We start from the raw sequence: 26,973 nt of genomic DNA, 5'->3' as shown, positions 1-26,973 counted from the left end.
AAATCCCACGTTAAAATTTTCAGCCTCAGCATAAAAGATGAAACCTAGGTAATTTCCGAGCCAAGACTGCAATTGCAAAATTTATTTTTATTATTTTTTATTTTAAAATTTTAAAAAAATTTATGATTTTTTTTTTTAAAGTAAATTTAAAACTAAAGTAAGACTAAATTAAAATCTAAACGAAAATAAAACTTGACAAATCCTAAACTAAATGTTAAACTGAAACAAAACTTAAAATTATTAAAATCTATTTTAATTTAAATTAAAATCTAAAACTATAAAATCAAAACCCTACCCTAAAAAAATAACAATTAAAACTAAACGCTTAAACTAACATTTAATTTCAAAAAAAAATTAAATCTAAATGCCATATAAAAATCCTAAAATCGAATATACAAAAATATATAAAAAAAATCTACACATGAGAGCTATACGCTCGACTTACCAAAAATTTAATTCAACGAATAAAAAAAACGCAGTTACTTGGCCTGTCCACCAAAATCACGTGTTTTCTTTACCCACGTTGTCTCCTTCAAAGCCCTTCTTTCTGCGCGTGGATATATACACGTTGAGAGCCGACGCTTGACGGAACTGAGACCTTCTTTTCAACTGGCCCGCAGGTATTCTTCCGCAGGTAATGGTGAGGGAGTGCGGGTTTCTAATAGGAACTGTGCAGATGGAGGCTGCACACAGCAACTTCTGGCACAATTTGTGAAGGAATATCAAACGACGTGAGGGAGATCAATGCGTTAACAGTTGTTTACCTGCGCACAAAACCACAAAAAATACATTGCCTGGCCAGCGTATACCAATAATGATCACGTTCATACTACATCTCAGTGACGTTTGAAACGGATATGCAGAATGATGTCGACGAACAGCTGATACCCACAGCAGAACGATGTGATCCCTGCCCAGTCTCAGAGAGCCTCAATCGATTTTGCTTTTGGATGGGTGTGGGGAAAATTACAAGCGGCTGAGGCAAGTAGAGGTGAGACTGCGGTGAAGAGCAGCGAGCACAGGGTAATAATATGCGTGAACAGGCAAGTGGCTAATTTCGGAGCTAAAAAATGCTGAGCGTTGTTTCGGCAAGGGATATGCGTTGGTTGATAGTGATTTGTCTGCAGGATGAACGAAAAGAATGAAGGTCTGGACGCATGGATCCAAGGAAGCTATGCCAATGTCTGAAACTCAATAACCTGACCTCAAAATCTCAATTTCTCCTGTTCCAGAAACCCTAAAAAAAATTCTCAAAACCCTATACCTGCAAATACAAGAAAACCAAAACCCTAATGAAGACTGCGTATAAGGCAAAATTTGAAACCCAGATCAGCTAGTTAATTTACAAATTGTGGCCCCTGAAATGCCAGATTTAGCAATAACAGCAGTAATATTTTCAGAAAATTTATTTTAATGTAAAACGCTTCAGAAAACCCTGCATGTATTCATAAAAAATATTTCGAATGATAAGCCCGGGATCAAGAACTGGCTGGGCTCATTCAGAAAACACAACCCGGGAGTTGGCTGGTTCAGCCGAGAACTTCCCCTAACGCCCGGTAATCTGAAAAAAGGCTTTCCTGCACAGCTTAAAATCAACCATCAACATAGAAGGAGAAAACAATAGTGAAACCCCGATCAAATGGAGATACCTGCCAATATATTTCAGAATCTAAACTATCATTCAAACCTCAAAGATCAGACAAGATACCTGTGCCTAGATCAATCTTCTTTAAGCTATCATTAATGGCTGAAAATAAAATTATGCAGAAAAAATAGAACAATCTTACAGCATTTTCAGAAGAGTAACACCAGCAAGATCTTTAACCCCAAAGTCTTCTTTATTGCACAAAAAATGAACTACAAGAGAGCTTCTTCAGCACAAGACTCCCAGATCCAATCTGATCTCAACTGACCCCTACCACCCTATTTAAAGGAAATGATCCCAATGGCTAGTTCGAGTGATCCATGTCGAAATGATCTCGACCGTTGATGAGAATCAAGACATCTCTTAATCTCATCCGTCGATTTATTAAAAAATGATATTTTGCATGCATTCACTCAAAGTATTATTATTTTAGGGTTTTTGCTTTATTTTTTATTATTTTATTTTATTCCTTTTTTTAATTTTATTATTTTTTATTATTATTTTTAATTTTTTATTTTTTAATTCATTTTAAAATGGATCCTCGAACTTAGCCTTTGGAAAAATCACCTAGGACCTAGGACTTAGGACTCATGAGGGGATTAAAACATTTTCTAACCCTCAAGACACTTTACATCATGACTTTTACAACTTTACATCTTAAGGGGGACAACCCATTTGCCATAGACCCTCATAAACCATCCAGTTTTGCGACACAACTATAATCCAGCAGATTAACACACTAGGATTCTCCTAAAATTCTAATGACAAAATCCATCCCGGCTTCGGGGTCAGGCTGAAGGAAAACTCTGCCGATCATGGATCGGCGAGACGAAAAACCTTCCGGGACGTAAATTACCATTAGAAAGTTAGGTCCACCTAGGCAATTTACATACACGACTCAGATCTGCTAAGATTATTTACAATTCATACATGCAGACTGGGTTTACAATTAAAATGATCAAGTTGTTGATGACTGCAGGATGGCACGGACATGTCGATCAAGTGCTACCCCTTTTTTGCAAAGAAAAGGGGGTGTACTGCATGGGTAGTTGACCGGTAGTGGTCAACATCTGGCTCTACTTGGGGACACGTTGCTGCACTGTAGGAATGTGAGAATCCAAAATCTGCATCCATGCAACACACAGATAAAAATAAGTAGCATCCATCCAAAAATCATCATATAACATTAAGCACAGGAAAGATAAAAGCTCTTCATTTATTAACTATCTAGAAAAGTAAATCCTATCCTAAAACAGAAATGAAAATGCGGAAAAACAAGGAGTAGGGTTAGAAATACAGTGGATGCCCCTGGCATCAGATGTGTTCAATATAGTGTATACTGAGCATTTGCCTGCTTTCAGGCAAATCTGTCGGCTGCTTGTCGGATGTGCCATGTCCAATTTTGCATATGGTAGGACTTTTTCCTATCCGAAAATCAAGCTGCTCGCGGCCGTCTGATGCATCAAATCTTCGTCTCACTCTCTTTCTCTTGCGCTTTTTCTTTGTGGCAGGCTGTATCACTGATGACATGTAACTTTCTGTTTCAAAGCTATCAGATGAAGTATGTAAGATATGCGTGACATGTCTTTCTTTATCCTGCATCTGATCTTTATCATTTTTAAGTCTATCTGGATCACCTTCAATTAACCATCTTTCAATCGAACCAATGACCTCATAATAAGATGGAACTTGTTGCGACAAATGAGAAGGCTCTTGATTTGTTGATGTCCCATGGTTTCTCTCATCCTTTGACCATTGTTGAAACTTTTGAACCTGTATTTTAATGGCATCCATCTGACTAGAGTGTTCAACCTTTATAGCATTGATTTGCCTAGCATGGTATTCTTCCATATCTTTTATTACTTTATCGTTCTTTTCCTTTATATTCATTAAGCAACACTGCATAGAGTTTATTTCTTCTTTATGATTTGCTTGCATGGTAGCCAACTGATTATTATGATTGAACGTCATGATAGTCATTTCTTCATCCATAGTTAATAACTTGTTTTGCATAGAATTAATTTCCCTATCATGATCAGCTTTCATGGTCATCATATTTTCCTCTAAGCCTGATAACTTGCTTTGCATGAATCTAATTTCTGTGTCATGATTAGTCTTCATGGCCTCAATTTCTTTAGCATGCTGATTTTGCACAATCTCCATCTCCCTGTTACGTTTTTCCAGGTGGGTGCATAAAGTTCTCACATCATTGACGTAATTAGTTTGATTAATCTCCATATTTTTTACCAGCAGCATTAGTTCTTGTATAATTTGCCTTTGATCTTCCTTTTCATTGTCATTTGTCCCTGCTTTTCCACTATCATGAATTTGATCTGCAATAGTACAGGTGGATGACACATTCTAATATGAAGAATCGTCTTGGAATCTTTCACCGTCAGCTGGACCTTTTATCAAATTACTTTTATTATGTTGCACAATTTTAGGGGCAGAAGGCAATCTGTTTGGATTACCATATCTATCTTTAAAAGCATTGACAATGTATTGTAAAGAAGTGAAAGAATCCTTAGGAAAATTGTTAAACCAATTCAAAGCATCACCCTCTAAAGAAAAGACAAAAAGACGCATCTTGATATCTTCATGATTAAACTGAGGGGGTCTACAATATATGATCATTATGCGAGTAAACAAGCCTAGATGCCTTCTAACAGCGATTGAATCACCACCCGAGAAGACAGGTAATTTAGAAATGGCCTCCTCCGGAAAATCATGGAGACGGTCAGTAAAATGACATGGTTTTAATGAATAATAAGGGATCAAATGGATGATAGAACGAGATCTCTGCTCAAGAAAAATAATAGATGAAAGAAGTGGAGTCGCCACTTGAACAATGAATCTGATTCTAAGATCCAAAAAGCAACAAACACGCTGATATGAGAGAGGTTTCTTGTCTGGGAAAATAAGAAAATGGAGTCGCCACCCAAACAAGAAACAAATCGAAGAGAAGTTTCTGATATGACGAAAGATAAGGTGATGAAAGATCCAAATGATAACCCAAAAGATTGAATCTGCCAGCTCAAATGAGAGATGAGAAAGATGAGAAGATGAATGTCGATGAAACGCCAGGAACAGAAAAACTCTGTCCCCGGCAACGGCGCCAAAAAATGTTGTCGCACAGATTGACACAACAACGCTCAGACCCGGGGTTGTCACTCTGATCCCCGATCTCTCCGTTTAAGCCTGTCTCCCGTGGCTAAGGGGGGTAGACCCTACAGAAAAATGATGAAAACCAACTGTGAACTAGTTGGGTGGGATACACGATATGATAAGCACTAAATGGATTTAGAAGTTAAAAGACCAGTGCCTTGTGGAGTAAATGTTTAATCGTTTAATTATCAGACGTTGCAACAATATAAACCACGTAGAGCAAGCATTTATCATCAAAGCTTAACTTTTGCCAGATACAAGATAACCATAAAGACTCAATAGCTCAGAAATTTAAAAGAGTAAATGGGTGAATGCTTTGGACAACCACCAAAATGCTAGCCAGAGATCAAATTTATGCAGTTAACCTTCAAATGAAATTTTACGCACGATAAATATTAAATCCCACGTTAAAATTTTCAGCCTTGGCATAAAAGAGGAAACCTAGGTAATTTTCGAGCCAAGACTGCAATTGCAAAATTTATTTTTATTATTTTTTATTTTAAAATTTTATGATTTTTTATGATTTTTTTTTTAAGTAAATTTAAAACTGAAGTAAGACTAAATTAAAATCTAAACGAAAATAAAACTTGACAAATCCTAAACTAAATGTTAAACTGAAACAAAACTTAAAATTATTAAAATCTATTTTAATTTAAATTAAAATCTAAAACTATAAAATCAAAACCCTACCCTAAAAAAATAACAATTAAAACTAAACGCTTAAACTAACATTTAATTTCAAAAAAATTTAAATCTAAATGCCATATAAAAATCCTAAAATCGAATATACAAAAATATAAAAAAAAAATCTACACATGAGAACTATACGCTCGACTTACCAAAAATTTAATTCAACGAATAAAAAAACGCAGTTACCTGGCCCGTCCACCAAAATCACGTGTTTTCTTTACCCACGCTGTCTCGTTCAAAGCCCTTCTTTCTGCGCGTGGGTATATACACGTTGAGAGTCGACGCTTGACGGAACTGAGACTTTCTTTTCAACTGGCCCGCAGGTATTCTTCCGCAGGTAATGGTGAGGGAGTGCGGGTTTCTAATAGGAACTGTGCAGATGGAGGCTGCACACAGCAACTTATGGCACAATTTGTGAAGGAATATCAAACGACATGAGGGAGATCAATGCGTTAACAGTTGTTTACCTGCGCACAAAACCACAAAAAATACATTGCCTGGCCAGCGTATACCAATAATGATCACATTCTTACTGCAGCTCAGTGACGTTTGAAACGGATATGCAGAATGATGTCGACGAACAGCTGATACCCACAGCAGAACGATGTGATCCCTGCCCAGTCTCAGAGAGCCTCAATCGATTTCGCTTTTGGATGGGTGTGGGGAAAATTACAAGCGGCTGAGGCAAGTAGAGGTGAGACTGCGGTGAAGAGCAGCGAGCACAGGGTAATAATATGCGTGAACAGGCAAGTGGCTAATTTCGGAGCTAAAAAATGCTGAGCGTTGTTTCGGCAAGGGATATGCGTTGGTTGATAGTGATTTGTCTGCAGGATGAACGAAAAGAATGAAGGTCTGGACGCATGGATCCAAGGAAGCTATGCCAATGTCTGAAACTCAATAACCTGACCTCAAAATCTCAATTTCTCATGTTCCAAGAACCCTAAAAAAATTCTCAAAACCCTATACCTGCAAATACAAGAAAACCAAAACCCTAATGAAGACTGCATATAAGGCAAAATTTGAAACCCAGATCAGCTAGTTAATTTACAAATTGTGGCCCCTGAAATGCCAGATTTAGCAATAACAACAGTGATATTTTCAGAAAATTTATTTTAATGTAAAACGCTTCAGAAAACCCTGCATGTATTCATAAAAAATATTTCGAATGATAAGCCCGGGATGAAGAACTGGCTGGGCTCATTCAGAAAACACAACCCGGGAGTTGGCTGGTTCAGCCGAGAGCTTCCCCTAACGCCTGGTAATCTGAAAAAAGGCTTTCCTGCACAGCTTAAAATCAACCATCAACATAGAAGGAGAAAACAATAGTGAAACCTCGATCAAATGGAGATGCCTCCCAATATATTTCAAAATCTAAACCAGTGTTGCGGGGGAGCGCCCCCCCCCCCCTTCGAACCCGCTCCCGAAGCGCGCTCCGGGTGGGAGCGGCTCGGGAGCGGGTCGGGAGCGCGCTCCCAAAATCGCTCCCGGACGGGAGCGATTTTCGGGAGCGCGCTCCCTTAAAAAAATTTACGCTCCCTGCTCTGATAGGGAGCGTTTCAGGGAGCGATCGCTCCCGAGCTCCCGGAGCGTTTTTTAATGCCCGGGAGCGATCGCTCCCCGATCGCTCCCTAATCGCTCCCGGGCATTAAAAAACGCTCCGGGAGCGATTTTTAACCGGCCGGGAGCGGTTCGGCGGAAAAAAATTCCGCCGGACCCGAAAAATTAAAAAAATTTAGCTAATTTTTTTTGTTTTATAAGCCCAATGGGCCAAAAACTTGTCATTACAACTTTGTTGAGCAAGTGATTGAGAGCTTGAGCAAGAGATTGAGAGCTGGAGCAAGAGCTGAGGAGCAAGGAGCCAGAGCTGAGGAGCGAGGAGCAAGTGCCAAGGAGCGAGGAGCAAGCTTGCAGAGGTATGTAACTTAATCATTTAGTTAGTTTAGCTGGTTAGGTAGTTAATTTGGTTAGTTTCATTTACCTGTTTGAGTTTAAAGATCATTAATTTAAATTAAATTAATAAATTAAATGAATTAATCCCAATAAACTAAATTAATTTGCAGATTCAAGACTCAAACCCTACAAACATCAAACACGATGGACCTGAGCATTTTTATTGGCATTTTCCTCTTCCTGGTCCCCTTTCTGGTTATTATGGTGGTGGAGAGTAGGAAACGGAGGGGCCTGACCCTGAAGAGGTGGATGAAGAAGCCGGAGGAAGTCAAATAGGTGAAAACCCCAGTGAGGAGGATGTGGAGGGTGAACATGAGGGTGAAAAAACTAAACAAGACCAAACTCCATTGTGGAAATATGTTCAGAGGCCTGAAACAGGGAGAGGGGGTGGAACCACTAAATTTCATTGCCCCCATTGCAACACTGATTTCACAGGCTCATACACCCGTTTGAGAAGACACCTTTGCGGGAAAAGGGCATGGGATGGAGAGAAACAAATAGGAATCAGAACTTGCAACGGGGTGTCAACAGTTGATAGAGCCAAATACATAAAGGAAGAGGAGGACGCCCAATACAAAGCAAAAAGATCAAGGGGTTTCTTTGAACCAAGCTCACAAAGAACTCCTTCAGCATCCTCCCAAGGCAGTGGATATGGACATGGAGGCTCAGGGTCATCATCTTTACGCCGTAGAAGCATATCAGATTTCCTTGATGAGGGGTGTAGGAATGATGTGGATTCAAAAATTTACAGGTTCCTCTATGCAAATGGGATACCATTCAATGTTCTACGCTCACCTTATTGGCACGAAATGGTTTCTGCCATAAATGATGCCCCTAAAGGATACAAGAGCCCTGGGTATGACAAGGCAAGAACAGTTGGCCTTGATCATGAAAAAGCAAAAATATCACATTCTTTGAATAAAATGACAAGTTCTTGGACTGACAATGGGGTGTCCATTGTATCTGATGGATGGACAAATGTAAAAGGCAAGCCATTGATAAGTGTTCTTGCTGTGTCCCGAAGTGGTCCCATTTTTCTAGCTGCACATGATTACTCAGACAAGTTCAAGACCGCTATCAACATTGCAGAAGCATTGCTTGAAACAATTGAGCGTATTGGCCCATACAATGTCATCCAAGTCATCACTGATAATGCTCCTAATTGTAAGGCAGCGGGAGCAATTATTGAGGATAGATACCCGAACATATTTTGGTCTGGATGTTTGGTTCACACATTGAACCTTCTGTTGCATGATATTGTCAAAAACAAAAATGAACAATACCAATGGATTGGGGATTTGTACAAGAGAGGAAAAAAAATGATAAAATTTATTACAAATCATAGCAATACCCATGGCCTTTTCCGCAGTCACTCGAGATTGGAGTTGCTGAAGATTGCGAGGACTAGATTTGGTAGCTATTACCTCACCTTCAGGCGCCTTTTGAAGGTAAGAGAGGGTTTAGCTAGCATGGTATCAAGTCCAAATTGGCAGGTGTTAAAGGAAAGGGCTACAAATGTAGCTGACATTGCAGGTTTTGATACGGTGGAGGAGGCCGCTCTTGATGGGCAGTTTTGGACAGCTGTGAGACAGGTATTGGATTTCACCAAGCCAATTTATAACATGATTCGGTTTGCAGATACAGACAAACCGGTGATTGGCGAGGTGTATGAGCAAATGGATACCATGTTGGGGGAAATAAAAGACATTGTTAATAACAGAGATCCCGACTTGTACAATCTGATTCACGATTGTGTGTGTGAACGGTGGAAAAAGCTTAACCTTCCACTACATTGCTTGCGTATATCCTTACGCCAAAATACTACTCAGATTCTTGGTTGGGCAAACCTGCAGCAGGGGGTGGTGTTAGGACCAAACCCCATTTAGATCGAGAGGTAACTAAAGGATATCTGGATGCATTAGAAAAGTTGGTGCCTGACAGGGAGGAATGTGCAGCTGTGCGCCTTGAAATAGGCAGATACTTCACTGGCAGTGGTTTGTATGGTAACTTCCATGCAATGGACGACAAAGATAAATTTGATTCTCTCACATGGTGGGAAACATATGGCGGCGACGGACTTTTGCGAAAATTGGCATTGAAAGTTCTTGCACAGGTTGTAAATTCTTCTTCTGCAGAGAGGTGTTGGAGCACCTACAGTTATATACATAATGTGAAAAGAAACAGGCTCAACGAAAACCGAGCAGAAAGCTTGGTTTATGTGCACTACAATTTGAGGTTGTTGAGCCATTACTGTGATCGGGCCAATGAAGATCCCACATATAAAATTTGGGACAGTCACCCTGAGGACGACAATTTAGAGGATGGCATTGTACATATGGAAGAACTAGAAGATGAGCTTGTACGGGATGAAGCTGAAGCAGCTGCAGCAGCCATGCCACCTCCACCTCCACCATCCAGTAGCAGTTCTCGGGGCCCGAGTCTTGTTCCATTGCTGTCGCCACCTCCATCGACACCCTCGCGTGGAGGCTCGAGTTCTGGTCGTCGGTCTGGGAGGGAGACTCCTAGAAGACCGCCAAGACCTACTTATACTCCTGGAGACTCTCGTGGCAAGGGCCACTTGTAGATTTACAGTTTACTTGTCTTTTTTAGTTTCTATTAGACTTGTCACTTTAGTTTTCATAACTGTTCAGTGTTGAGTTTTGAGTCCTTGACTCTTGACTCTTGACTCTTTCATATCATTATGACATTATGATATTTTTTGTAAACATTATATCACTGTGACAATGAAAATTTGAAGTTTGAAGTTGGGCCTTGGCAATTATAACTCATTGGTAATGATTGTGAATTATGAATATGATGCTTTGTGAAAGACTAAAGTTGTTTCATTTCATCTCATTATTCATGTTTCATTTTATAAATTTTTAACATTTCATATCATGTTAACAGTTAGAAGTTAGGACTTAGAAATATCTTCGATATTACTTCTTGTAATGGTTAAACTTGGCTTACAAGTACAACTTGTTACTTTGGTGATCAATGATGATAAATGTTATTGAATTGAATGTTATTTTAATTTATTATTTTACTAAGGTTGATGACGATTATAATTTCTAGATGATTGATGTGATATGGTTCAATGATCAATTTATGTTTTTTTATGTTTTTTATGTCTATTTCATCATTCTACATGTTTTTGTTGACATATATGTATCAAAAATTAAAAAATATAAAAATATATATATTTTTAAAAAATCGCTCCGGGATTCGCTCCCAAACCGGGAGCTTCTGAAAATGGTCGCTCCCGCTCCCGCTTCCGCTCCCGCTCCCGCTCCCAAGTAACACTGATCTAAACTATCATTCAAACCTCAAAGATCAGACAAGATACCTGTGCCTAGATCAATCTTCTTTAAGCTATCATTAATGGCTGAAAATAAAATTATGCAGAAAAAATAGAACAATCTTACAGCATTTTCAGAAGAGTAACACCAGCAAGATCTTTAACCCCAAAGTCTTCTTTATTGCACAAAAAATGAACTACAAGAGAGCTTCTTCAGCACAAGACTCCCAGATCCAATCTGATCTCAACTGACCCCTACCACCCTATTTAAAGGAAATGATCCCAATGGCTAGTTCGAGTGATCCATGTCGAAATGATCTCGACCGTTGATGAGAATCAAGACATCTCTAAATCTCATCCGTCAATTTATTAAAAAATGATATTTTGCATGCATTCACTCAAAGTATTATTATTTTATTATTTTAGGGTTTTTGCTTTATTTTTTATTATTTTATTTTATTCTTTTTTTTAATTTTATTATTTTTTATTATTATTTTTAATTTTTTAATTTTTAATTCATTTTAAAATGGATCCTCGAACTTAGCCTTTGGAAAAATCACCTAGGACCTAGGACTTAGGACTCATGAGGGGATTAAAACATTTTCTAACCCTCAAGTCACTTTACATGATGACTTTTACAACTTTACATCTTAAAGGGGACAACCCATTTGCCATAGACCCTCATAAACCACCCAGTTCTGCGACACAACTATAATCCAGCAGATTAACACACTAGGATTCTCCTAAAATTCTAATGACAAAATCCATCCCAGCTTTGGGGTCAGGCAGAAGGAAAACTCTGCCGATCATGGATCGGTGAGACGAAAAACCTTCCGGGACGTAGATTACCATTAGAAAGTTACGTCCACCTAAGCAATTTACATACACGACTCAGATCTGCTAAGATTATTTACAATTCATACATGCAGACTGGGTTTACAATTAAAATGATCAAGCTGCTGATGACTGCAGGATGGCACGAACACGTCGATCAAGCGCTACCCGTTTTTTGCAAAGAAAAGGGGGTGTACTGCATGGGTAGTTGACTGGTAGTGGTCAACATAGCCCAATATCAATTTCTAGATTAGCAATCACATCAACATGATAGTAAAATGCAGATAGAACATAAACAATAATAGTAGAAGACAAGCCAAGACAAGAGGACACAAGATATGGCGCATGCCAGGGATAAACCCCAATGTGGGGAAACCTTTTGATCAATTCTTCTTATTATTCTTCAAAAGTTTAGCAGAGAGAAAGAGTACAATATGAAATATTCACTTGCCCAATCAAAGTGAAATCTAACCAGTCAACCAACAACCACAGAAAGTCCTAACTAGAAAGTCAACATTGGTCAACAAGGTAGATTTTGACCTCCAAAACAACTTGGTCAAACTTGGTCAATTGTTATGTAAAAAATTAGTTAATTTTAGGTTTATTATTTAATTTTAGGTCTAATTAGACGAAAGGGCACGATCATAAGATCATGCCCTTTCCCAAAGGGTACCCATGGCGGTATATAAGTTAGGAACCCCATTGTAAACAATAATCATCTGTCAATTCATCTTTTTAATAAAATATTTATACACATATTTCTATTTATCAAAAAGTTTTCACTTCATTGGTGTCAGAGCGGTTCAGTTCTTCGGCTGTCCATCCGCTGACTCCACTACCCTCTGCATAGATCGTATCACAACCGCCTGAATTCCAACCACAATTAGTCATCCGCACCCCCTGCCACTGCGTTCCCTCTACCCACCGCGTCGCCTGCCACCACATTCCTTCCACTTCTACCCTTGTCAGCCGCCACCACAGTCTCTCACTGCAATCATTCACAGTCGTCATACCCCTGCATTTTTTTTTGGTTTCGTCCGCTTTTTGTGTCCACGCCACGTACCATCCTCGGCCTACTCTGCTATACCACTGCACACTGCAATCTGCTGCTCTCTGAACAGACGAAGGAATTAAAAAACCACAGAGATCGATCAATTAATCAGTCGATACTTGATAGCGGCATCAATTGTGCCACAAACCCTATCGTTGAAGCAGTCTCTCGTCCATCAAAATCCTCGGTCCATTCCGCCGTTCGTGTAATTTCCGTTGTCCATTTTTTACCACCGTCCGACCACATCTACGATAATATTTCCTAAGTTTCGAACCATCAAAAAGTCCAGCATTCAATCGACGTGACTGTTCTGAGTGAGAGTAACGCATATGATATATATATATATATAGATAATATAATTTAATTTAATTATAATATATGTATATGATACCATAATATATATATATATATAAGATTAATTTAATTAATTAGTTAAAAAAAAAAATAAAAATATATATATATATATATATATTATTAAAATTTTAAGCTGGCAGATAAATAAACCCCCCCACAAACTCACTCAATGTCGACTATGACAATGGCGGATTTTCAAAAAAAATTGGTTGACGTAGGACATAGGATAAGTAACAACCACGATGAGGTCAGTGAAAGATTAGATGAATTCAAGATCAAGCTTAAGGGGCAGGCTGACAATATCAAAAAACAGGCTGACCAAATAAAAAATCTTCAGGATACGACAAATCGAATAGAAATAAAGATGGAAAATCAACATCTCCAAACAGAAGTAGACATCATAGAGACCTTAACAATGCTGAAAATTCTATGTAAAAGGGCGAATTGTACACCCGAACAACTATTAAAAGAAAATGAAGAGAATCGACGGGTCCCTTCTCTTCTCGACCATTGGGAACATCTCTCTTGTCTGTTGGCACCTTGAAATGGTGGGTGTAGAAAGTAGCTACTAGGGGAATGATGAGTGTGCTAGGGAGAAACTCCCCCTGGTCGCTCCGATACGGCCAGAACACATCTCATCAGATTCAACAAAGTCAACAGACTCTCATGAAAAAGTTGAATCCCTAAAAAAATCAGCGACACCCCACCAAGAAGTGAGTAATGCAACCCTTACAAACAAGCAACTCTAGGATACTTTTACTAATCAACACCCCTTTTTCGCTCAACCATTAGCAACATACCAGCGAAGGGCAAAAGTCGAGATGCCCAAATTCGATGGAAACAAAAAAACAATGTTGCATGGATAAATAAAGCAGAAGAATACTTTGAGATATATGACATCAATGACGATGACGAAAAGCTTAGGCACGCATCCATGAAAATGCAAGGGGAAGCATATAATTGGTATATGTAGTGGAAAAAGACAATACACGTCATTAGTTGGAGAAAATTTAAGGATGCATTCTTTAAAAAATTCCAAGGTGTAAAAGAAGAAGAGTTCTTTTCAAAACTCATCAAATTACAACAAAAGGGAAGTGTGGACGAATACACTCAAAAATGGGAGACCTTAGTAACACGAGTACCTGGGTTATCAGAATCTCGTCTAATTCATTCATATGTCTCGGAACTCAAAACCCATTCACAAGTAGAACTTGAGATGCATGACATTTCATCAATATAAGTAGCAAGACGAAAAGCAAAAACAGCCGAAAAGAAATTCGAACACATATTTTGGTCAAAATCCGAGAAAACATATTCAAGACGAATAACACCGCAGTATGCAGATGCAAGAAATACAAGATATGTTCCACCACATCGTTGTGAAGATGAAAATTCTAATGTGGAAACGCAAAGGATAAAAGAGGATAAATGCAAGCGCTGTGGTGAGAAGTGGGACCCCAAACATAGGTATGCTAAAGGAAAAGAACCAAAGAACCTATATAATTGTGAAGCAACCAATGATTCAAATAGTGAAGATTCTGACATAGAAGAAACAGAAGATGCCCCAGAATTCTCACCAGAATTAGATGACGAAAGTATTCCGCAAGTGTCATTATCAGCTATGACAGGTATATCACAACCTCAGACTTTAAAGTTAAAAGGACACATAAAGAAGAACAACGTGGTGGTTCTCATCGACTCTGGTAACACACACAATTTTTTAGATGTAACCGTGGCAAAGAGACTCAATATTTTTTCATTTCCCTTACCAAACATGAAGGTGATGGTAGCTGACGGTAAGAAGATTGAAAAAGTGGGGAAATGCCATACAGTTAAATTGCAGATTCAAGACTTAGTTTAGAGTCTCCGTTTTTCACGATACCGTTAGGAGGAGTAGATGTAGTCTTAGGTATCCAGTGGTTACAAACTTTAGGTACTTATGTTGCCAAATGGGGATGTCAAAAGTACAAATTACACGGATTCCAAGCACCAGAAAATCAAATTGTATCATCATCTCAAATGATGAAGATGATTCGAAAAGGAGCACCCGCTTATGTAGTACAATGTCACCAGTTAGAAATGTTATCTGCAAATATGACCAGTGAAGAGTCACTAGAGATATAAGATCTAATTCGGAAGCATAAAAAAGTATTTCAAGACCTACCTATGAAGATGCCGCCTAATAGAGAAACTAAGCATACAATAGAAGTCAAGGCAGGATCAGACCCTGTCAACATGAAGCCATACTGATACCCACATCACCAGAAAACAGAAATTGAGAGATTAATCCAAGACCTCTTAAAGTGTGGGATCATCTCGAAAAGTAAAAGTCCTTACGCTGCTCCAGTGGTGTTGGTAAGGAAGAAAGATGGTTCATTCAGGCTATGCATTGATTATGGGGGATTAAACAAAATAACAATCAAAAACAAGTTCCCAATCCCCTTTATCGACGAAATGTTGGATGAGCTACATGGCGCAAAGTATTTCTCAAAATTGGACTTAAGATTAGGCTACTACCAAATTAGAATCAGATTAGAGGACATACCAAAAACGACATTCTGAACACATGAAGGTCACTATGAATTTAAAGTAATGCCATTTGGATTAACCAATGCACCAGCAACGTTTCAAGCAACCATGAACGAATTATTTCGTCCACATCTTAGGAAGTTTGTATTAGTATTCTCTGACGATATTCTAATCTACAGTAAAACTTGGAAGGAGCACTTGCAACATTTGGACAAAGTTATTACGCTACTTAAAGAACACCAATTTTACGCCAAAAATTCCAAATGCACCTTCAGAAAGGAAGAAGTAGAATACCTTGGACATATTATATCCCATGAAGGCGTAAAGGTGGACCCTAACAAAATCAAAGCTATAAAAGAATGGACCAAACCTGCTAATATATCCAAGCTAAGAGGGTTCTTAGGTTTGACTGGATATTACCGAAGATTTATTAAAAACTATGCACATATAACTGCACCTCTAACAAATCTTTTAAAGAAGAATTTGTTTCTATGGAATGAGGAAGCAAGAATTTGTTTTGAAAAATTAAAGGAAATTATGTCTAATGCTCCCGTATTAGCAACACCAAATTTTTCTAAACCATTTATCATTGAGTGTGATGCTTCTGGATTCGGTATAGGTGCAGTATTAATGCAACAAGGGCATCCAATAGATTTTGAAAGCAGGAAGCTCAACAAAAGAGAACGCCTCAAATCCACATACAACAAAGAAATGCTCATTATCATACACGCACTAGCTAAGTGGAGGCAATATCTTTTGGTTAGTAAGTTTTCTATTCAAACTGACCACAACAGTCTCCAGCGCCTCCTTCAACAAAAAACACTTTCCGAAGAACAACAAAACTGGATTGAAAAAATTGTCGCTTTTGACTTGGAAATACTACATAAAAGAGGTAAAGACAATGTGGTAGCAGACGCTCTATCTAGGAAAGATGAAGAACCAACGCTACTTGTGATTTTGGTTGTTTTCCCTGAGTGGCTTAACGAAATTCGTAGTGAGTATGCCAAGGATCCAGAAATAACGGCAATAATCAATAACCTTCCCAACAACTCAAATTTTGAGTGGAAGAATGATATCCTATGGTACAAGGGAAGAATCTATCTAAATACAAATTCCAAGTTTAAGTTTAAGATACTCAAGGAATCACATGACTCACCATCAGCTGGACATGTAGGATTCTTTAAGACTTACTACAATGCACGTCAATCCTTCTTTTGGAAGGGAATGAATCGTGATATTCAGAAATATGTAGCAGAATGTGACACATGTAAAAAGAATAAAAGTGAAAATATCACGACACTAGGATTGCTTCACCCTTTAAACATTCCAAATCAGAAATGGGAAGAAATCTCGATGGACTTTATCGAAGGATTACCAGTATCTGAAGGCAAGGACAAGATTTTCATAGTAGTCGACAGACTCACCAAATATGCTCACTTTATGGCAAGAAAGAAGTCATACTCAGCAAAAGAAATCGCTGAAATATTTTGCAAAAACATATATAAGTCACACGGTTTTCCGAAAGTCATTGTGAGTGATAGAGATGCCAAGTTCAAAGGTAATTTCTGGAAGGAATTGTTCAACTATATAGGAACCTACCTAAATATGAGTTCCGCTTATCACCCTCAAACAGATGACCAAACAGAGGTTGTCAATAAATGTTTGGAGGCCTACCTACGTTGCTACGCTACAGAGAAACAAAATAAGTGGGCTCAATGGTTACATCTTGCTAAGTGGTGGTATCCACTTATCATACATCAGCAAAAATAACGCCATTTCAAGCTCTATATGGGTATGAACCCCCGAAATGGAAGGATCTAGCTATTGTCCAGACAAATCTACCTGCTGTTAAAGATCAACTAGAAGAAACCCACAAAATCATCCAAATATTAAAAGAAAACCTAAATAATGCAAGGAATCGTATGAAGCAACAAGCAGACCGTAACAGAACCGAAAGAGCGTTTGAAGTCAGAGAATGGGTACTTGTTAAGCTCCAACCATACAAACAATTATCCTTAAAACAGAAAGGAAAAAACAAATTAGCACCAAAGTTTTATGGACCTTATCAGATCAACAAAAAGATTAGCCAAGTTGCGTATGGTTTAAGCCTTCCAGAGTCAAGTCGGGTTCACAACGTCTTCCATGTATCTTGCCTTAAAAGGGCACTAGGTAACAATCAAACAGCGTAAACAACACTTCCATCCCTAGATGATGAGGGAAGAGTCATTCTAGAACCGGAAGGTATTTTGTCTACTAGAGAAAGGAAGCTTTGATATCGTACTATCAACAAATATCTGATCAAATGGAAGGACTTACCCGAAGAAGACACTTCTTGAGAGAATGAAGCATTTTGTCAACAACATCCGTTGTTACATATGCTTTGAGGACAAAGCATTCTTTCAAGAGGAAGGCAATGTTATGTAAAAAATTAGTTAATTTTAGGTTTATTATTTAATTTTAGGTTTAATTAGACGAAAGGGCACAACCATAAGATCACGCCCTTTCCCAAAGGGTACCCATGGCGGTATATAAGCCAGGAACCCCATTGTAAACAATAATCATCTGTCAATTCATATTTTTAATAAAATATTTATACACATATTTCTGTTTATCAAGAAGTTTTCACTTCATCAATTCGACCTCCAACAGCAAATCAAATCAAACCAAAAACAGTCTGAAGATATGCAGTCAAACCTGTCAACGTTGCAGTGAAACCCTTCTGCAGTGAATGTTGGTCAAAAATTACGGTCTGCCTCGATTCCTATGCCTAGAAATGCGGCCTACCCAAACAGAGATATCCCTCACAAAAACACAGTCAAATAGGTCAATGTTGTTGGTCAATGCTAGTCAAAACCCTTCCTGCAACTTTGATCAACGCTAGTCAACACAGGAATAAAAAAGCACTGTCCCTCGCACATGTGGACAGCTACCTCAGAAATCCGTACCCAATCATGAAAGGAGAGAGAGATATGTGAATGAAGTGAAGTGTCTAAATGAGCAGGAGGCTCCTTCTATTTATATGCAACGTTGTGGGCTTGAGGGTCTAAATTAGATGGTTGGCCAACCTTGACAATTTGTCCATAATAGAAATAAATTCATAATTCCATGTGTACATGTCAAAATGAGATGATCTTTAGATCAATCCTACACCTCTCGAAAAGAGGAATCCAATAAAAATATCAGTTGCCTCATATGAGTTGTCCAAGGTGAAGTTTGGCCCTAGTTTCCAAATTTAACAAACGCGCATTGTTTTGGACTCCCTATGCAACACATTGTATTGATTTGATGCTTGAGGATAGGTGGAAACTCTCCTTCATTAAGGAGGTGATTGATATGGCTAGGAGCATCATCCAAGTTTATATATAACCATGCTTTTGTTCTTAGCCTCATGAGGAGATACCCCAGAAACAGGGAGTTGCATCGTCTTGCAATCACATGTTTTACCACCAACTTTATTACTATTCGATTTTTGCTTCGATGTTAGTTTGAGTTGAAGCAAATGCTTGTTTCTAATGAGTGGCGTCATTGTAGATACAGCAGGAGACAGGATGGGAGAGCCACTGCAAAAATGGTGTATGCTGGCACATTTTGGCAAGGGGTAGAAGAAGTGTGCTCAGTTATTGAACCTATAGTAATGGTTCTGAAATTGGTAAGTGGGGATAAGCCTACAACGGATTATTTGTATAAGGCCATAGATAGGGCCAAGGAGACCATTCGTGCTTATTATGCAAACAAGGGTTCCACTGGGTTTAATATATAGATGTTGTTATGGGATGTTATTGATAGTCGGTGGACAGGGATGCTTCAACGACCCATTCATACAGCAACACTTTTCCTCAACCCCGCATTTTCATTCAAATGCAAGTTTGATTTTGATGGAGAGGTCACTGAAGGGCTCCATACCTATATTCATAGGATGGTACCTGATCCCGAGCTTCGCAGCAAAATCAATCGCGAGATATAAATGTATCAGGATAGGGTTGGATTATTTGGCTTTGATGGTGTTATTCGTGAAATGATCGTCTTCATGCCACTAAAGTGACAAGCCATGGCTCATTAGAATTTACTAATTTATAATTCTAGAATCTAGATTTTTTAAATTCAATTATGTTTTAATTGAAAGTTTAATTATGTTTTAAGTTTTCATCTTTTAAGCTTTCTTTATTTTGTTGTAGATGTTTGGTGGCAAAGCTATGGTGCAAGGGCACCAAATTTGTAGAAATTAGCCATCAAAATCCCGAGTCAGACCTATATTGCTTCCGGGTATGAGCATAATTGGAGTGTATTTGAGAAAATACACTCAAAAAGCGCAACGCGTTATAACTTTGAGCTTCAGCCTTAAACTGAGCAATTACATTTATTGTAATTTATGACCCTCAAGTGTCAAGAGTCAAGACTCAATTTTTTTATGATGCTCTTACAGGTTGGAGTTCTCATGCCTCAATGACTTGGTATATGTGCATTACAATCTCTAACTACGGGTGAAGAAAATAGAGAAACCATTGGATGTGGATGCCATTTCCTTAGACAATATTGATGTATTGTCTAAGTGGAGGGTGGAGTCTAAGGTTCACATCATGGAGAAGTCACCTACATGGTTAGAAGAGGAACCATTAGTACAAGGGCAGCAAGAGGAGGACTTAAGGAAGGAGTAGGAGGAGTAGGAGATTGTGGGAGCATCAACAACAGCACTATCTGCTACAGATATAGGCGAGCACAGCTCCATACCCAGCAGTCATCATTTGACATTAGGTGCAAGGCCAAGGCCTTCTACTGCTAGGTGCAGGCCTGGCAAACAGCCCATCATCTTTTCTCGTAAAAGGGGAGAGGGCACTGATCTCAGATAGCTGGCTGCTAGTTTTTTTTTGTTTTGCTATATATAACTCATGATGATGAGATATTTTTATATATATGATGTTATTTTGTATTGGTTCTCCACATTTTAGTCCTTGCTTAGACAATTATCAGGGATCAGCAGAATTTGGTATAGCCTTTGATGTATCATTTTTATTTGACATCCACCACATCATATATATCAGTGATTTCTTCATATTTATGTGCCAATGTGTTTATTTCATGTTGTTGTTGCTTTATATGTTTAAAAATCTGAAAAAAAAATTGAATATATTATGAATTTTTTAATGTTTGCCGATGTTTTCCGATATTTTCACTGATATTGCCGAAAAGATGTTTTCAGGACCCTCGCCGATATTTTCACTGATATTGCCGAAAAGATGTTTTCAAGACCCTCGCCGATATTTTCACTGATATTGCCGGAAAGATGTTTTCAGGACCCTCGCCGATATTTTTCTGATGCCGATATTATCAACACTGATTTCCACCTATTAGCAGGGGGGATTCCATTATTTCTGTACTGCATTCTAGGTGCTTCTAATACGTATCCAATAGTATTTTCAGCAACCACATACAGGTAGGCAGCTAAGGAGCAAGGGAAACGCTGATGGATAGATTTGTGCAGATGAAATGGCTCAAAAAGGGTTCTGTTCACACACACCTTAGCTAAAGCCTGCACGGAAGGATTTTCCACTTGGTTAAGAAAAACACAAAGCACATGTGCAATGAAATCCCATTGAATCCTATTGTACAACTTATCAAAATCTATCTTCAACCAAAAGGTCCTTTGCTCTGAATCCCAAACCCAATCAATATGGAATATAAGTTTAAAGCAGGTTTATCAAATTGATGTAAAATCCTTATTCTAGTGAAGAATGAATTTTAATTACTATTAATTGCTGCCTACATCTAATAGAAAATTTATGATGAGCATTCAACTTCCGTTTCCATACAAGTAGAAATGCCTTCTATTTATAGCTAATCTTGTTGACTAGCTAAATAACTAGATTTCCATGGCTTATCATCTCTTTCGTAAGAATAAAGAAGCATCTAATATATAATAAAGTTGTCAAAAGTTTCACTGATAAAGAATGAGATGAACACATTATCAAATTAAGTTGATTAATTTCCTTATTAAAAAGACGAAGTAAATGACATCTTGTCTATAGTGTGCTTCATACTAATGGAGTTGTTATATATAACCTGTAAAATATTCAAGGTACATACCAGGTGATAGAGAGCCCATCATTAAATACGATGTTATATTAGCATCGACAATGAATGCAACACGTGCAGAACTAGAAGCCACCTTTAAGATATCACCACTCCCTCCATCTGTCTGAAAATCTGAATTTCTTCGACTCAAAGGATTCTCACCACCAAGGCTTGGCAAAGAAGCACCATCATCATCATCATTGATCAAACTATTTGGGGATCCAGGCATACTTGATTCTTGAAGAACAGCAGCAGGATCAATGACTTTTATTGCCCACCCTAATCGACATGCGATAGATGCTGCAGCCTGAAGATGACGCAAATCAGCCTGTAATGTTGTAGCCAATTCAGCAACTGTCGCATGCTCACTTGAAACCACAAAAAGAGCATACAATATCCTGGATGATAAATCTCAACATATCAGAAAGAAAATTGTGTAGTAGAAGCAGCAAATCACCATGTCTTCAAAGGTATAATGGGAGATTGCAAATACTTAAGTGCTAGTTATGGTAAGTTTAAGCACTACTGTGCTTGAATACACAGTAATGAGAATAAATGAATGAGAACACACATAAGAATCACTAGAAAATGATGAAGATGAAGCAAGCAACAACTCACTCTTCTGTGGGATCTTCATATGACTGCTCCCTGTTTGAAACAAATCCCTGAAGCTTTGAAACTGCAATTTAAACCAAAATTGTAAAGTCAGTTGGAAGGACACTTTATGGCTCACTATTTTGACTTAAAAGGAACAGATGAGGAGTTATGTGCTAATATACACCAGAACATGTTCAGCAAAAACTTGGTTGGGATAAAAAATATCTGTCGAAAGCAAATCCTTCAAGCTCCAGGAGATTCGATCCCTCTCGGTGTTTGGTAGATCCAGACATAAGAAGGATCTAGGCTGGTTTCATTTCCCCCTTTAAATAGGCAATATTCCACATGTATACCATGGTCCATTGGCCAATACCATGGGTGAATACCATGATGTTATTTTTATTTTAACTTTTTTTTTTAACCGAGTAAAAATGTTTTCACATTATTTTGTTTTTTATTTTTATGTAATTTGACCGAGTCAAAATGTTTACAGGACAGGACATTACAACATCTCTTCCATGCTGGGCAAGATAGCACCTCTAACACCAAACTATTAGCCTATGTAATGTTAGAATATGGGAAAAAACAAATGACATATCATTTCCCAGTACTTTAACTCAATGTATGAGCATGTGATAAATTTCCTGCTGAAATGGTTGATTTTCGATTCTAACACCATTTCTCCAAGCATCATTTATCGACTATCAATTCAAGGGTGCATAAAATATAATATAAACAACAGATTCTTTTAAAATGGTAAAGTGTAATATACACTGCCCCTACACTGCATAGGAGCACGCCTCTGCTGCATTCCCAAGTCATTCTCTGAGCTGGGCACCACCAAAGTGTGCTTCAGCATAACTCCCATCAGGGAGTGTTGTTAGGGAGAGCATTCTCAGATCTTTTGGAGCACCCCCTTCCCTTATTGGAAAATCCGGAAGCAGTTCTCCTCAGAGTCAGACACTCCCAAAGTGCTACCAAGGCTCTCTCAAACCATTAAAAACTGCTCCTGGTGGAAAACAAAATGCTCCTAAAACCATAGCAAATATTTTTTCAGTTTTGTGCTCAGAAGTTTTGGGTTTCTTGCTTGTGAGGAAAAGGAACTTATACCAAGGCTTTATTGCTGGATTCAAACACTCTTTCATTAGATTTTCTCTGATTCCATCACCCATTTCACTCGTCCTTGTCAGGTCTTTTGTGGGCTTCTTGCCAGTTGTTCACAAACAGAATTGTGAGAACTTGGAAACAAGAATGAAAGCTGTGATAGCTGCATTCAACAGCTATTGGAGAGCAGAAGAGTGTTACAAGGAAACTTGTTCACTGGAATTGTCACTTGGAGACTCATTTATGTAAAACCCATTATGTATTATTATTCAATATTCAGAAGATGATTAAAAGCCCTTGGGCGGTTCTCCTTTATAGGAGTTGACTGCCCACAAAGGTTAAAGAACACGTCTTTTGACATAAGTGCCCTTTCATAATTAATTGGGCAACTTAATTTATTAATTATTAATATTTATTTACTATTTATTATTTAATTAATATATATATATATATATGAATATTTTATTCATAACCTTGCCTCTCCCTTAAAATGCTTTGTCCTCAAAGCATAGGCAATGTTGGGTGTTGCTGGCAAAAATGTTCTATCTCCCATGATGAATCTTCTTCTGGTAGTCTATTCCATTTGATAAGGTATTCTTTAAAAGGCTTGGATCATAGTACCTTCTCTCTGGTAGCGAGTATGCCTTTTGGTTCTAATATGATCCTTCCTTCTTCGTTAGTCTCAAGTATCTCTGTTTGAGTTGTTTTATTTTGCCCTAGTACTTCTTTGAGACTTGATACATGAATTGTGTTGTGGATTCGACAATTGTCTGGTAGCTTTAATCCATAAGTCATGTTACTTTTTTTTTTGATTATTTGGTATGGTCCATAATACTTACGAGATAACTTATTTTTCCCTTGTTGTTTTAAAGATAAATGCTTATAGGGTTGAAGTCTGACAAAAACCCAATCTCCTTCTTCGAATTCTCTTTCTGTACAGTGTTAGTTGGCTTGTTGTTTCATTCTATTGCATGCCATTGTTAAATTTTATTTTAACAAGTTAATAAGTCTTTGGTTTTCTTCTAAGTGGTTCCTTACTGCTTGAATCCACCTGGGTGGTTCATAGCCATATAGCGTTTGGAAGGGAGTCATTTTAGTTGAAGTATGATAGGTGGTAATGTACCATCATTCTGCCAGGGGTAACCACTAAGATATGTTTACAAACATTTATTTACAACTTCAGTTTGACCATCTGCCTGGGGGTGATAAGCCGAACTCATGTTGAGAGAAATTCCTACTTGGTGGTAGAAATATTTCCAAAAATTGCCTTTAAATTTTGCGTCTCTATCACTGACAATAACCTTGCGAAAACTATGTAGTTTTTAAATGTTTTTACAAAACACTTCCACAATTTGCTTGGTTGTGTCAGTTTTTTTGATTGCCATGAAGTGGGCATATTTGGTGAGTCTACCTACTACGACAAATATATTGTCCTTACCATTAGACATAGGTAGTCCTTCAATGAAATCCATAGAGATTTCCTCCCATTTTTATTTGGAATATGTAATGGGTGTAGTAAACCATGAGTTAGAATATTTTCACCTTTATTTCTCTGACAAACATCACATTCAGTGACATATTTTTGGATTCCTTACTCATACCTTTCCAATAGAACAATTGTCGAATGTTGTAGTAGGTTTTGAAGAATCCAACATAGCCAGTTGTTGAAGAACTGTGAGATTCTTTTAGAATTTTCATTCTAACTTTGGATGATGGAGTTAGATAAATTTTACCTTTGTACCATAATATGTCATTTTTCCATTCAAAGTTGGCATATTGACTGATATTTCAATCATAGCACCATAGTCCAAATCCTTGGCATACTCGGCTCATATTTCGTCTAACCAATCAGGAACAATTACCAAGGCAGCGTATGTTGTGTTGTTGTCATCTTTCCGTGAGAGTGCATAAGCTACGACAACTTTCTTTCCATTTTTGTGCAGTATTTCCAGGTCGAATGCCGAAAGTTTCTCCATCCATTTTTGTTGTTCTATTGATAATGTTTTTTTGTTGAAGTAGGAATTGAAGACTATTGTGATTGGTTCGAATTGAGAACTTACTTCCGAGCAAGTACTGTCGCCATTTAGTTAATGCATGTATGATGGCAAGCATATCTTTTTGGTAAGTTGACTTCAAGCTTTCCCATTTGTTAAGCTTCCTGCTTTCGAAGGCTATAGGATGGTTGTCTTGCATTAATACTGCTCCAATTCCAAATCCTAAAGCATCACATTCGACTACGAATGGTTTGGAGAAATCTGGAGTTGCCAGTACCAGTGTGGTTGACATTATTTTTTTTAGATTCTCAAAGCATTCGTCTGCCTAGTTATCCATTGGAAAATGTTCTTTTTTAATAAGTTTGTCAGTGGCACAGTCAAATGTGCATAGTTTTTTATGAACCTTCTGTAATACCCAATTAAACCTATAAATCCTCTTAGTTTTGATATGTTCTTGGGTTTTGGCCATTCTTTAATCGCTTTAATTTTGTTGGGATCCACTTTGACTCCTTTGGATATGACGTGTCCCAGGTATTCAAATTCCTTCTGCGCAAAGGTACATACATAAAATTGGTTCTTCTTCAATACGAAAAGTACTTCTTCTAGATGCTTGAGGTGCTCCTTCCACGTTTTGTTGTAGATGAGGATATTGTCAAAGAAGACCAATACGAATTTTCGCAAGTATGGGTGGAAGAGTTCGTTCATGGTTGCCTGGAAGGTGGTTGGTGCATTTGTTAAACCAAATGGCATTACCTTAAACTCGTAGTGCCCTTCATGAGTTCTGAACGCAGTCTTCTCGACGTCTTCTAATCTTACTCGAATTTGATAGTAGCCTGACCTCAAATCTAATTTTGAAAAATATTCTGCGCCATGGAGTTCATCTAGTAACTCATCAATAAATGGAATGGGAAATTTGTGTTTAATAGTAATTTTGTTTAATCCCCGATAATCTATACATAACCGGAAGGATCCATCCTTCTTCCTGACTAACACTATTAGTGCAACATATGGACTTCTACTTTTCGTAATGACTCCACACTTTAACAAGTCTTGTATCAGCCTTTCTATTTATGTTTTATGATGATGGGGGTAGCGATATGGTTTTACATTTACTGGTGTCGAATCTGGTTTGACTTCAATGATATGTTCAATTTTCCTTTCAGGAGGTAATTTCATCAGTAATTCTTGAAATACCTTGTCATATTTCTGGATTAAGGATGTAACTTCAGATTGTTGGTGAACTCCTTCCATCGATAATAACTCTAACTGTTGGCATTGTGCGACGAATACCGGAGCTCCCTTGCGAATAAGCTTCTTCATTTGCTGAGCAGAAATGATTTGGGTAGGTGGGGCTTGGAATCCAAACAGCTTATACTTCCTCCCATTCATTTTGAACTTAATGAATTGTTTTTGGTGATTTGCAGAATACGTCCCTAGTGTTTGCAACCATTGTACTCCTAAGACGACATCTACACCTCCTAAGGGGACTGTATAAAAATTGGACTCCATTTTGTATTCGTTTAGTTGCATTTTAACTTTATGGCACTTCCCTACTCCATCTATTCTTTTTCCATCTGCCACCATAACTTTTAAATCTGCTACGGGATAGGAAAAAATGTTCAGCCTTTTTGCGACATTGACATCTATAAAATTGTGTGTACTTCCTAAATCTATTAACATAATAACGTTTTGC

The 26,973-nt window shown here is 37.9% G+C and overlaps 1 protein-coding gene across 1 annotated transcript in view; it reads right to left on the bottom strand.

The window, feature by feature from the left end:
* Positions 1-26,973, bottom strand: part of LOC149266793 (FAM91 carboxy-terminus protein) — a 177,223-nt gene that overhangs the window by 70,923 nt on the left and 79,327 nt on the right. The window contains exons 7-8 of the mRNA XM_089409113.1: positions 22,204-22,264; positions 21,598-21,983 (exon numbers count right to left, since the gene is read on the bottom strand). Of these exons, the coding sequence (XP_089265239.1) occupies positions 21,598-21,983; positions 22,204-22,264 (447 nt within the window). The remainder of the gene's footprint in view (positions 1-21,597; positions 21,984-22,203; positions 22,265-26,973) is intronic.

Source organism: Pinus tabuliformis, chromosome 6 (assembly GCF_031772625.1).
Source record: "Pinus tabuliformis cultivar Carrire ecotype Pingquan chromosome 6, CPIR1, whole genome shotgun sequence".
NCBI lineage: Eukaryota > Viridiplantae > Streptophyta > Pinopsida > Pinales > Pinaceae > Pinus > Pinus tabuliformis.
Note: the sequence above shows the minus strand (reverse complement) of the source record. Positions and strands in the feature narration are given on the sequence as shown.